The 14,409-nt window shown below is 41.8% G+C and overlaps 1 protein-coding gene across 25 annotated transcripts in view; it reads right to left on the reverse strand.

Annotated features, from left to right (window-relative positions):
* Nucleotides 1-14,409, reverse strand: part of CFAP91 (cilia and flagella associated protein 91) — a 163,714-nt gene that overhangs the window by 33,230 nt on the left and 116,075 nt on the right. For 15 of the 25 annotated variants that reach the window (XR_014824716.1, XR_014824715.1, XR_014824717.1 and 12 more), the window contains 4 exons: nt 10,747-10,863; nt 8,692-8,763; nt 6,884-7,030; nt 3,952-4,173 (listed from right to left, as the gene is read on the reverse strand). Coding sequence is in view for 10 of the 25 variants with exons in the window: in XM_084991131.1 (XP_084847257.1) it covers nt 3,952-4,173; nt 6,884-7,030; nt 8,692-8,763; nt 10,747-10,863 (558 nt within the window). In the remaining 15 variants the exon portion in view is untranslated. Of the gene's footprint in view, nt 1-3,951; nt 4,174-6,546; nt 7,950-8,368; nt 8,764-10,746; nt 10,864-14,409 lie in introns of those variants that run through there. The other 10 variants (XR_014824719.1, XR_014824721.1, XR_014824720.1 and 7 more) reach the window with 5 other exon arrangements.

The following is a 14,409-nucleotide window of genomic DNA, read 5'->3' on the forward strand; positions in this document are numbered from 1 at the left end:
ACCCCCCCCCCAAAGTGCACAAACACTGGTTGGCCTTTTTTAGTATATCTACTTCATTAAATTAACAGCCCCCTCACTAGTCAGCCCTTTTTTATATTTTAATTTTTTCACTATAGATAGTCTGTTTCTAATCCCTACCTGCTCTGGGCAGCCCTCACCCATCCGGCTCATTTTAGAATTATGGGTCTCAATTTGGGGTGGGCAATGTAACACTGCAGAAAGATCACAGGCTTGAGTCGATAACCCTGTTCGGGATCCTGGCTTTGTTTTTAACAGCAGTGTGATGTTGGGGTCCATAGATGGATACATACTTTACATAAATATTCCTTTGTTGCCCCTCCTAGACATGCTGATGTTTCGTGAGGTCATTCCCACTCAGAAGATTTTCTAGAAGCCTTTGACTGGCTTCTTCCTTTTGGTGTTTCTGAGTACAGTGGTTCCTCTGTCCCTTTCCTTCAATTCTCACTCCCAGCTGGTTCTTCCCATCCCAGCTGGTTTTCCCTTAGTGATATTAGGTAGGGGGTAGTAAGTTCTGGTTTGCCAAGAATTTCTAAATCTCAGTAACTCTTTTTAAGGAAAAATGTGTTAGGATGGTAGGAAGAGAGAATATGAATTATTAATATTATATAGGCTGTTTGACATTGCAGATGATCTGCCACCCCAGTTAAAAAGCTGAACTTGGCAATATATATCCCAGAACTTTTAAAGCTGTATAGAGAATGGGATATCTGTTCAATTTCAATCAATTTTTTAATGCGAAAAAATATACACCAGAAGCCTCCTACACGGTTCGTGGGAATGTAAATTGGTATAACCCACCGTGGAAAACAGTATGAAGGATCTTCAGAAAACTAAATATAGAACTACCATATGATCTAGCAATCCCACTCCTGGGAATATATCTAGACAAAACTATAATTCAGAAAGATATATGCACCCGTATGTTCATAGCAGCACTATTCACAACAGCCAAGACATGGAAACAATCTAAATGTCCATGGACAGATGAATGGATTAAGAAGATGCAGTACAGAGAGTTCCTGTTGTGGTGCAGCTAAAACGAATCCGACTAGTAGCCATGAGGATGACGGTTGCTCAGTGGCTCGGGGGATCCAGCATTGCTGGCTATAGCTGTGGCTGGTAGCTGTAGCTCTGATTCGCCCCCTAGCCTGGGAACTTTCATATGCCATCTGATGCAGCCCTAAAAAACAAAACAAAAAAAAGAAGATGCAGTACATATATGCAATGGAATGCTACTCAGCCATTAAAAAAGAATGAATAGGAGTTCCCGTCGTGGCGCAGTGGTTAACGAATCCGACTAGGAACCACGAGGTTGCGGGTTCGGTCCCTGCCCTTGCTCAGTGGGTTAATGATCCGGCGTTGCCGTGAGCTGTGGTGTAGGTTGCAGACGCGGCTCGGATCCCGCGTTGCTGTGGCTCTGGCGTAGGCTGGTGGCTACAGCTCCGATTCGACCCCTAGCCTGGGAACCTCCATATGCCGCAGGAGCGCCCAAGAAATAGCAACAACAACAACAACAACAACAACAAAAAAAAAAAAAAAAAAAAAAGACAAAAGACAAAAAAAAAAAAAAAAGAATGAATAATACCATCTGCAACAACATGGACACAACTAGAAATTCTCGTACTAAGTGAAGTCAGAAAGAGATAAACACCATATGATATCACTTATATGTGGAATCTGAAATATGGCAAAAATCACCTTATCTACAGAAAAGAAACAGACTTCCACACATGGAGACAGACTTGTGGCTGCCAGGGGGTCAGGGGGAAGGAGTGGGATGGACTGAGAGTTTGGGGTTAGTAGATGCAAACTGTTGCATTTAGAATGGATAAGCACTGAAGGCCTGCTGTATAGCACAGGTGACAGAACTAATCACTTGTGATAGAACATGATGGAAGATAATATGAGAAAAAAATATGTATATATGACTGGGTCACTTTGCTATACAGCAGAAATTTGCATGACATTGTAAATCAACCATATTTTGATTTTTTAAAAAAGTAAAAAGAACAAATATACACCAAATACTACTCAAGGATCAATCCCAAGTCCATAGGAATTGGGCAAATCCTTAAAATCTCAAATCAAATAAGAAGATCCCAAGTTGACATATCGATTTTTTTTTTTTTTTTTTTTTTTTTTTTTTTTTTTTTTTTACTGGAGGAGCTCAGTATCCACATGTACAATTCAGATGGCCTCTTGGACAGGACTTTTTTTAAGTTTCAGGTAGGCTTTTTCTGTCTTTCACATCTGGCTCACATGTGTTCCGAGGAAAGCTCACACAACCTCTGTCGTGACAGATCCTGGGTGAACTATCGTGACAGATCCTGGGTGAGCTATCGTGACAGATCCTGGGTGAGCTATTGTGACACATCCTGGGTGAACCATCGTGACAGATCCTGGGTGAGCTAGCCACCCATGCAGCCTTTTCTCTCCCCACCTCCCCTCCACCAGCCCAGCTCCCTCCTCTCTATTCTGGGGGGGTCAGACCCCCTAACTGAAAGAATACATACCATGGCTCCACAAGGAAGGGGAAGTACCGCCCCCGCCCCCCGGGGTGTGTTTTAGAGGATATTATTCACAGCGCAGCTCCCTTTAAGAAATCTTCCTCACACATCTCCAATTTTTTTTTTTCAGTCTTTTTGTCTCTTCAGGGCTGCACCTGCAGCATATGGAAATTCCCAGGCTAGGTGTCTAATTGGAGCTATAGCCTGAAGCTGTATCTGCTGGCCTCCACCACAGCCACAGCAACAAGGGATCCGAGCTGAGTCTGCAACCTACACCATGGCTCATGGCAACGCCAGATCCTTAACTCTCTGAGCAAGGCCGGGGATCAAACCCTCGTCCTCATGGATACTAGTCAGGTTTGTTAACCACTGAGCCAGGATGGGATGAGGATGCATTCCTGATGAAGATGCGAGTGCTTTGAGTTATTACTAGTTCCTCACATTTCCTCTAAATTTGCATCTTGGTCACTTTCGAATTTCACCTCCCTTGGGTCATGGTCAGAATTTTAATTTACCAACCTGGCATTCCTAACTCCCAGTTTATATCTTTAGTCAAAACCTCTCTTCTAGGAGTTCCTGTAGTGGCTCAGTGGAAATGAATCTGACTAGGATCCATGAAGACGAGTGTTTGATTCCTGGCCTCGCTCAGCGGGTTAAGGATCCGGCGTGGCCGTGAGCTGTGGTGTAGGTCGCAGACATGTAGCTCAGCTATGGCGTTGCTGTGGCTGTGGTGTAGGCTGGAAGCTGCAGCTCCAATTCAACCCCTAGCCTGGGAATCTCCATATGCTGTGGGTGTGGCCCTAAAAAGACAAAAAAACAAAAACAAAAAAACCTCTCTTCTAAATTCCATCTGGTACATCCATCTGCTGAAATGACACCTCCACTACGATGTCTCAGACTACAAATCAAACTCCTGATTCACCCCTGCCCCTAAACCTAACCCACCCTCAGCTTTCCCACCTCAGAAAACAGAACCACCCTCTCCCCAACTCACTGACACCAAAGACTGGACATTGTACCTGACTTCACCCTGTTTCTCACTCTGGCCTGAGTTACTTCATCAGCCTCCTTCTTGGTCTCCTTGTTTCCACTCTGTCCTCCCTCCGCACAGCAAACAGAGTGACCTGTTTAAAATGTGTCACCGGGCCCCATTTGTTTCCTTTGTGAAACTTAGCACGTTTTCTGATCCTACACTTACGTGCACCTAATATAGGATTTAAGCTCTAGGAGAGAAGGAGCCGTGCCTGGCTTTCCCTCCAGAGCATCCCACAATGCTTTTGCACCATGCTGGGCATGTCTAGGAACTCAACACATACTTGGTGAAGACAGTGAAAAAAATCAGATGCCATTTCGTATCATGAGTTTGCTTTGGTTTGACTCGTCTCCTTAACAGCTTTCAGACATGCAGCCGCCCCCGACTTGCCTCCTTAAATATCTGGTCCTCCTCCTGCAGGCGCCGCTGTTCCACCTGGCGCCGGCCGCTCTCTTCCGCTTCACGCATCCTGCGCTGCCGCTCAGCCAGCATGGCCAGGGCGTGGACCCTCCTCTCCTCCTGCAGTCTCACCAGCTCTTTGGACAGGAAGTCAAACATGTCTGCCAGCACCCTTCCTTCCAGTCCAGCCAGATGGTTTTCAAACAGCGACACCTTAAAAATAATGATGTATCCGTGAGGACACAAATTCCAACAAGCCTGAGGATGTAAGAGGGATGCTGGATTACCCTTGACAGTCACTTCATTTTCAGAATGCACTTAGTTATTATTAGGAATATAAACTCTAGACTGGCCCCATCCCAAGGGTTTGACTAGGAAAACTTAAAACATAAGAGAGTAGATTGCTCAGTCACCGGTGGATGTGAGTCTTCAAATTATAAAGAGGAATTAGCAAAAAATTTCTGTTAGTATCCACAAATAATTTATTTTTTCCTTTCAGTTTTATCCAGAAGGTAAAGTGCTTTGTGTCTTCCCTGACGTGAAGGGAAATGTTGAAGTTTTTATTAAAAGATAAAACTGGAGTTCGAGAAACTAGTATCTCCTAGGAATTCACTTAGGATACCTTTTAATTTTTCAATGCTTGGTTCTTTAACACAAGTTTGGGGAATTTTAAGATCTTGAGTAACAGCAAAATAGGAAACCTCGGTACTTTTTATTCTTTTAAATAACCTCAAAGTCATTAAGAACTGTCTTTGAAACAGAGCAGGAAATAAGCCTGCATGTCTGTGTAATCACTGAGGTAAAATAAGAGCCTGGAGTTCTTGGCTGGGATAAGCTGCAGATTCTGCTTATGCATCTCTGTCCTGGCTTTGGCATGTGGAGAATACAAGCGTTTAAGATTATCTTACCTATATGGGAAAAGAATCTGAAAAAAAAAATAGATACATGGTTATGTATAACTGAATCACTGTCATTCACCTGAAACCAACACAACATTGTAAATTAACTGTGCTCCAATATAAATTTAAAAACAAATTTAAAAAGCTTATATATCATGTTCCTGCTCCTGTCCTCAGGGATAAGGGGAAAGAGCTCTTCTCCCTGGCACTTGCTGCTCTCACACTGATGGTTATCCCTCTGGGCTCAGTTCCCTTCTGTTTTGTATCTCAAGGAGGACCCACACAGGGCTCACAGGTGTTACAGCCACTGGGTTAAGATGGCATTTAAGTGCAGTTTCAGCCCAACACCACATCTTCATCCTTATCCACCTCCCAGCCCACACATACTTTCTACCACAAAGTTCGTTTGACTTTATATATAATAGAGAGAGGTGGACAAAAAGGATAAGACTTAGAGTATCTTACCACTCCTTACACTTAGAAAACAGTGGTTGTTCAGCTCTGAGAGCACAAATATTTTTTTCCTTGTCTCCAGGGATCACAGGCTCCCTCACTTGAGGAGAAGATAGAACTTTAAAATCCCAGGCTGGCTACCTGTTTCTGTCTAGACTCCTCCTCAGCAAGAAACTTGGGTATGCTCAGGTAGTATAGTCTAATTTGAAAATTACATACAAATCTTTAGGAAGGTGATCCTACTGTGATACATTATATAACTGAGCTGTGGAGTTTCTGGACTGTTTCCATAGAATATATAAGAGGAGAAAAGGAGAGGATCAGCACTGACATAGGTTCCCATGAGGTGCCCACTCCTCCCCACCCTAGATGCCTTCATCTCACTGGTGGATCCAGGTATAGCTGAAGATAATAAGGGCAGGTCCATGGTTAAGTGACTGCTCTTCCCATTAATTCCTCCCTTAGCTCTTGGCTGACATGATGTCTATCAGTCAAGCATTTAGCCACTAAATGGGTAGATGAGTTGAAAATTCATAGACTGGCTTGGGTGCAGCTGCTAAAGTCTATAAGCAGAAACCTTCAGGGGCCAAGGAGGGCATTTTCCCCTCTGGGTCCAGGACATTCTGCTCCTGACCTGAACAGGAGTGCAGCCGGTCCCCATCATTCCCAGGACTCTGAGACCCCCAGCTTAAGAGGCTCCAGTGTCCACGTTCTCCTCTTCTTTCTCTGGTCCCTCTGCTGGATCTCACAGCCTGTGGCTTTCTTCCTCCCTCCCCCACACCAGCTCCCATCACTCAGATCCATCCCCAGTCACATAAAAGGATTAAAGTGGTGCTTCTTTCTGACTGCTTACCTTTTATGCCCAATTCACAGCACAAGGGTTATGTGTGTTACTAAAGGTGGGTCTATTAACTTTGTTGTATATTTACTTTTTTATAACACTCACCTCTGTGCAAACTGATTATTTTTCACATTGATTTACAGATAAGTGGGAGAAAAAGTAAAAGTGTATCTACACTGTAGTCAAACATTAAATACTGTGTGTATAATCAAATGCCAGAAGAAAGTAGCTGCAATTAATAGCTACTATCAGTCACACTGAGGTCAGAGGACCTGATGAAAGTCACAGAAAATCATATTAACATACTTAATATGCAGCTTAACCAGCATGAGCTATGTACAGCTCCAAAATTCATAAATGAGTATGAATAGTTTTTTAAATTTCATTTCTCACTTTTTTCTATTGCTTTTATTATTTATTCATTCTGCTAAGCTCCCACTGAAATAGAGTCACTAAATATTTAATAAAAATTAAAGAAGAAAACCTTTTTAAAAGTGTGGGTTTTTCTGTTTCTTTTCCTTTCTTTTTTGCAAATAGTAAGAGCTTATTCAGTTCAGGGAGGGCACATCCAATTCAAATTACAGACTGCAGCAGCACTGATGAAAAATGTTGGGATTGGAGGGAATGTTTCTTTTTCATCATGATATCTATCATTACTATAATGTTCACTTGCACAACAATAAAAACAAAGGGAGAACATGAGACAAGAAAGGAGAGGACAGGAAAGCACCTTGTGCTCATGCAAGTTCCTCTGCCGCTGCAAAGCCAGGGTCACCTGCTTCTCAGCTTTCTTCACCAGCCTGTCATCTTCTTGCAGTGCCTGGCTGGTGCGCAGCTCCTGGATCAACTCCAGTCGCTTCTCTTTCCCTTCAAACATCTGTATCAAATCAAGAGAGAGACCTGCAACTCTGCACACACACCCCACCCCTCATGCCTGGCACAAGGCCTCGCAGGCAGTGACTTGTGAGGTGCTAGTGAACGGCAGGTTCTCTTCTGCCGTTCGGGTTCAGTGTGTTCCACTGAACCAGGGTCAGCCCTCCTTTCGGCACCTTCAGCTGCACAGGCAGAGAAGGAACTTAGCTATCAGTTGTTGACTCAATTTCTTCAAATGCCTCTCAAAGACAAGGTGACAATGATAGGATCATGTTAGGAAATAAGCCTTCCCCACGTATGCTGTGCTCCTTCCCTAACAAGCCTGGGGATGGTATTTTTCACGGCCATGTTTTCCAAGAGATCTGCCCCTGATCTGGAACACACAAGTCTGCTGTCTAAACTGCCGTGTTTCTCCTGGGGAAATATTGACAGCAGAGTAGAGAATAATGCTGAGCACAAGATGCTCAGTCAGCTTCCCAGGACTTACTCACTATAACTGAGTCTCTTAAGAGTTATAGCTGTTTGGGGAGAAAAAAATGTTTTAGCTGAGGCTTTATATCTGTCCATGTTTAAACAGAAGTGTGTGCTTGCTCTAGCAGCAGCACAAATAATCATTCCTCTTAGACTCATATTTACTCCCCTGTAAAATGGGTAAATGAAAGGGAAAAAATGAGCTGATATGCAAAGAGTGAAGAATATATAATGTGAGCATATAGTAAGAATTTAAATGTGTAGTTATTATTACTAAGTTATATCATTTATTATGCAGGTATGGCTAGTTATATGGAATCTCAGATAATTGTATTCTGACTGTGGAAAATTAGAGAATCCACTTGTTTCGGGATTTTTTTTTTTTTACAGCTGCACCTATGGCAAATGAAAGTTCCTGGGCTAGGTGTTGAATTGGAACTGCAGCTGCTGGCCTACACCTCAGCCACAGCAACGCCAGATCCAAGCCACATCTGCAGCCTAGGCCACAGCTTGCAGCAATGCTGGATCTTTTACCCACTGTGCAAGGCCAGGGATTGAACCTGCATCCTCATGGAGACTACCTTGGGTTCTTAACCCACTGAGTCATAAAGGGAACTCCTGGGAAGTTTTAACAGTCAAAATTCAAGTATGAAAATTGCTGGATTTAGGGAGTTCCCATCATGGCTCAGTGGGAATAAACCTGACTAGTATCCATGAGGATGAGGGCTCGATCCTTGGCTTCTCTCAGTGGGTTAGAGGATCCAGCGTTGCTATGAGCTGTGGTGTAGCTTGCAGATGTGGCTCAGATCTGGTGTTGCTGTGGCTGTGGTGTAGGCCAGCAGCTACATGTCCGATTAGACCTCTATCTAGCCTGGGAACTTCCATATACTGCGAGTGTGGCTCTAAAAAAAAAAAAAATTGTTGAATTTAGCAATTCCAAGGAAGACACGAGTTTCACACTGACTTGGTTACACTTCGGCAAAGAGCAGGTAGATCCTCTCTCTCCCTGACACTGTGCTACTCACCTCAGGCAAACTATGGCAGGAGGAGGAAATGGGTAGGTAACTCAAGAATATAGTGCCATAGGACATCAGGGTTCAAGGGGCAGTTCATCCCAAGGAACCAAGCACAAATGCATTCTGTAGATCTATTCTCAAAGGAGAAGAACAGGGCCAGTGGTTGCACCCTACACACCATGTTCTGAATGACTCTGCCCCGGAGTAACTTTTGAAGGTAGATCACAGCCATTTCTATATCTTCTTCTTCCTAAAAGAACAAAGGGAAAACTGAGCAGCTTAAGAACAGCAGCAGTCAATGTCAAATACTTTTTTGAAGATTTATATCAAGCAAAAGATTTATATCTAGCAAAAGGCTAGATCTCAGAAGGATTTTTTTTTTTTTTTTTGTCTTTTTGCCTTTTCTAGGGCCACTCCTGCAGCATATGGAGGTTCCCAGGCTAGGGGTTGAATCGGAGCTGTAGCCGCCAGCCTACGCCAGAGCCACAGCAACGCGGGATCCGAGCTGCGTCTGCAACCTACACCACAGCTCACAGCAACGCCAGATCCTTAACCCACTGAGCAAGGCCAGGGATCGAACCCGCAACCTCATGGTTAATCACTGCACCACGAGGGGAACTCCCAGAAGGATTTAAAGAGAAATAAAACATCATCTCTACCCTCTTTGAACGTATAGAATCTTTTTTTTTTTTTTTTTTGTCTTTTTGCCTTTTCTAGGGCCCCTTCCCTCGGCATATGGAGGTTCCGAGGCTAGGGGTCCAATTGGAGTTGTGGCCGCCAGCCTATACCACAGCCACAGCAACTCGGGATCCAAGCCGCATCTGCGACCTACACCACAGCTCATGGCAATGCCAGATCCTTAACCCACTGAGCAAGGCCAGGGATTGAACCCGCAACCTCATGGTTCCCAGTCGGATTCGTTAATCACTGCACCATGATGGGAACTCCTGAACATATAGAATCTTAAGTGTTATTTACTGCATTGTTAAAATTGTTATTTTTTCATGATAAATATCATTAATAAATTATATCAAAAGCAAAAAAAAAACCCCATTGTCATGCTATTCTTACAAGATTAAGCCGTTTTCATTTTTTCTATACACCTTTCCAGCAAAATCTTTCTTGAAGCAGTAAGTATTGATAATAACATCTCTTTTGCAATAGTATTTTCATTGTTTGATCATGAATAGACAAAGAATACAGCTGGTCTACATCAGAGTTGAAAGTGAGGCGATTCCCACAAGAATTTAGCCAAACTGGTAAAATCAGAAAATGATGGACAAGATCAACCATCTACAAAAATCACCTTAAATAAGTATGTGTCAAAAGCAGAAAGAGCAGAATCTGCAAATTTAATTAAAGTCCCTCTGAATGCAAAAGAAATCCACAGGGCAATCAACAGCCTTCACCTTTGTGAAAGACAGCATGTTAACCACAGGCAGTGGTCAGCCCAAGGTCCTGAAAAGGGGATGCTCCCCAGGAGCACTTCATGGCCAGACCCTCCATGGAGCTGAGCCATCAGAAGCGCCAGTCAGAGCTCTCGTGAACTCCCCTCTCTCTGAAAAAGCACAACCACCTTCTGTACAATTTGGCTTCTTGTGAGAACTGCCCTGTGCTGGAGATAACAAGCTGACTGCCCAAGAGCAATACCCTGATCCACTAGGCAGTTATCTCTCTCTCCATAAACTAACATATTTGCATTGCAGCATCTCTAGCAATTTCTTGTAGATTTAGTCTGAATCAGTTCTTTAAGTCCTAACCAGCTCTGGAATGTTGATCAAATTGAGTCTGGGACTCTTGAAAGGGGAGGTATGACCCTGGTCAGGATAAGCCCTCTGAGCCAGTCCTACCCCAGAAGCTGGCCTGTCTTGGGGACACCCCTCGAATTTCATCCCTAACTCCAGCTGGCATCACCACTTCCTAATGTGGGAAGACGGTTATAGCAACTGATCATGCAATCTTTTTTTTTTTTTTATTAGACATATAAGAGAATTGTCTGCTTGTCTTGGGAAGATTTTATTCTCTGTGTTTTTATTCCTGAAAAGGTTAGATTTCCTTTTATTTTGTTTTTTTGTATGTGTGTGCATTTGAAACATAAGGATAAAAGCTACAGAAGTCAGATCTTAGGAAATTAACATGGTTATAATAGGTTTGTGTAACCCAAACTACCTTGAGAATAAACAGATAGCAATACTGAATGCAACATTTCAAATAAAAGAAGCTTCACACTTACATTGGAACTCATCTCCAAGGTGGGAGTTGGAAGCCGAGGCTGAGGTACTGGCTTTCTTTGAAGAAAGCGCATGGGTTTCTTTGTTTTGAGAACTTTATTCTTCTTATCCAACAGTGCCTGAAATAATACCAATTAAGTGTCATTTCTTACTTTTGTACTTTTTCCCACTACCAGATCTAGGCCACAGATCTGAATATCAACCGTAAATAATCTTCTCTATGGCCTTATTAGGACAGTTTGAGAAAGTCCAAACCAGGGTGCATGGATCTCCCAAGAGATGCTATGATATCCCCATTATAAGTTAACCAATGAACATGAAACATTTTCTAGGTGTATCTATTTTAATGAAAAGTTTGGGGGACTTTAAAATTTTTTTGAATTTTTAAAAGGTCCTATCATGCATATATACAAGCAAAATCCCCAACTTCTGTCCTCCCACATGAACTCATTAACTGTTTTAAATGATTGCCAGGGCAAGAGAAAATTGTCCTGTGCAGTAAATGACTGGTATGTTTTGTTGTTATGGGTGAACTGAGGGGTATTAAATTTAAGAGGCATCAAAGTGAAGAGAGCTTTACTTTGGGCTTGAAGGCCTGAACATCAAGATTGTTGAAGGCCTGAACATCAAGATTGTTGGTTCTTTGTGAAAGACTGTGTGTGTCTTGGGAGTTCCCGTAGTGGCACAGTGGTTAACGAATCCAACTAGGAACCATGAGGTTGCGGGTTCGATCCCTGGCCTTGCTCAGTGGGTTAAGGATCTGGCGTTGCTGTGAGCTGTGGTGTAGGCTGCAGACGCAGCTCGGATCCCATGTTGCTGTGGCTCTGGCGTAGGCCGGCAGCTACAGCTGGGATTCAACCCCCTAGCCTGGGAACCTCCATATGCCGCAGGAGTGGCCCTAGAAAAGGCAAAAAGACAAAAAAAAAACTGTGTGTGTCTCTATTTCAACATGCACCTTATTTTAAAAAATATGATTACCAAAGGTCCTGACAAAATCATATGTAAGGTTTTGTTCATTGGTTCCATTTTTAGCCATTGGGGGATACTTTTTAACTTAAAAGTTTTAAAAATTCTGATCTCTCTGATTTTAAAGTTACACTTTTGTTACTTTTTCATCATGTAGTAATTTTCACATTATTTTTTCCACAAAAGACATAAATAAGTGATAAAATAACAAGCACTAAGCCAAAGCTTGAAATTAATAAAAATATGCAATTATGAGTAAAATCTAGAAGCACATCAAATTACTGTGGTTGTAATAGAGCCTCTGAGGTTCCTGAAAATAAATCTGTCAACAAATATACATAAAAGCTCTCTGGGGATTTCCCGTCGTGGCTCAGTGGTTAACAAAGCTGACTAGGAACCATGAGGTTTTGGGTTCGATCCCTGGCCTTACTCAGTGGGTTAAGGATCCGGCGTTGCTGTGGCTCTGGTGTAGGCTGGCGGCTATAGCTCCGATTAGACCCCTAGCCTGGGAACCTCCATATGCCGTAGGAGTGGCCCTAGAAAGGCAAAAAAAGGACCAAAAAAACCCAAAAAAAAAAAAACCAAAAAGCTCTCTGATAACCAAAACTAGTGAATCAATAGAAAGCAGCAAGAGACTAAAAGTATAGTGGGTTGGAAAAAGACAGTCTCTCCAGCAAGTGGCGCTGGGAAAACTCAACAGCTATGTGTAAATCAATGGAACTAGAACACACACTCACATCATGCACAAAAATAAACCCAAAATGGCTTGAAGACTTAAACATAAGACAAGATACCATAAAACTCCTAGAAGAGAACACAGGCAAAACATTCTCTGACATTAACCATACAAATGTCTTCTTAGGTCAGTCTCTCAAGGCAACAGAAATAAAAATAAACCAATGGTACATAATCAAACTTAAAAGCTTTTGTACAGCAAAGGAAACCATAAAAAACCCAAACAGACAACCTATGTAATGGGAGAAAATAGTTTCAAATGATGCAACTTTAAAGGGCTTAATCTCTAAAATATACAAACAATTTATACAACTCAACAGCAAAAAACCCAACAACCCAGTTGAAAAATGGGCAGAAGACCTGAATAGACATTTCTCCAAAGAAGATATACAGATGACCAACAGGCACATGGAAAAATGCTCAACATCATTAATTATTAGAGAAATGCAAATCAAAACTACAATGAAGTACCACCTCACACTGGTCAGAATGGCCATCATCAACAAGTCAACAAATAACTAATGCTGGAGAGGGTGTGAAGAAAAGGGAACCCTCCTCCACTGTTGGTGGGAATGTAAATTGGTACAACCATTGTGGAAAACAATATTGAGGTACCTCAGAAAAAAATAAATATAGAACCACCCACTCCTTGGCATGTATCTGGACAAAACTTTCATTGAAAAAGAAACAACATGCCACCCTATGTTCATTGCACCACTATTCACAATAGCCAAAACATGGAAACAACTTAAAGGTCCACTGAGAGATGAATGGATTAAGAAGATGTGGTATATATACAGGAATGGAATACTACTCAGGCACAAAAAGAACAAAATAATGCCATTTTCAGCAATATGGATGGCACTAGTGACTCTCATACTAAGTGAAGTAAGTCAGAAAGAGACAAATACCGCAAGATATCACTTATATCTGGAATCTAATATATGGCACAAATGAACCTATCCACAGAAAATAAACAAGCTCATGGACATGGAGAACAGACTTGTGGTTGTCAAAGGGGAGGGAAGGCGATGGCCTGGGAGCTTGGGGTTAGTAAATGCAAGCTATTGCTTTTGAAGTGAATAAGCAATGAGATCCTGCTGTACAGCAAGGGAACGATATCCAATCACTTGTGATAAAACATGATGGAGGATAATGTGAGAATATGTATATATTTATGTATGTATGAATGGGTCACTTTGCTATACAGCAAAATTTGACAGAACATTGTAAATCAACTATAATAAAAAATTTTTAAAATAAAAGTATAGTGGATCCTTGAACAACAGGAATCTAAATTGCATGGATCCACTCATACACAGGTATTTTTCAAGAAATATATTGGAAGAAATTTTGGCAATTTTTGACAATTTGAAAAAGCTTGCAGGTGAACAACCCAGACAAAAAATATTGAAAAAGAAAAATATATGTCATGAATGCATAAAATATATATAGACAGCCTGTTTTATCATTTACTATCATAAAATACACAAATATACAAAACTATTACAAAAAGTTAAAATTTGTCAAAACTTATGCACACAGACACTTACAGACCATATATGGTACCATTCAAAGTCGAGAGAAATGTAAACCAACATCAAGATGCAGTATAAATCATAATTGCATAAAATTAACTATAGTAATACTATATACTACTATAATAATTTCATAGCTACCACCTGTTGCTTTTGCCATGAGCCTAAGTGTTGCCAGTGTCCACTTAGATGCAGGGTGATGCTAATCATCTCTGAGTGTTTTTGTCTCTCCAATAAATTCCATGTCACAGTAACAAGTGATCCCTAGCGGTTCTCATGTATTTTTCATCATGTTTAGTGTGATACCGGAAACCTTGACTAACACAACTGGACCCATACAAAGTGCCACTAGTGATGCTGGAAGTGCTCCCAAGAAGCAGAGAAAAGCCATGATATTACCAGGAAAAGTTGAAGTGCGTGATATGC

This window comes from Sus scrofa, chromosome 13, assembly GCF_054392235.1.
Source record: "Sus scrofa isolate SSC_HxYL_T2T_F1_AM1 chromosome 13, Sscrofa_HxYL_maternal_Yorkshire_Landrace_v2.0, whole genome shotgun sequence".
In the NCBI taxonomy this organism is placed as follows: domain Eukaryota; kingdom Metazoa; phylum Chordata; class Mammalia; order Artiodactyla; family Suidae; genus Sus; species Sus scrofa.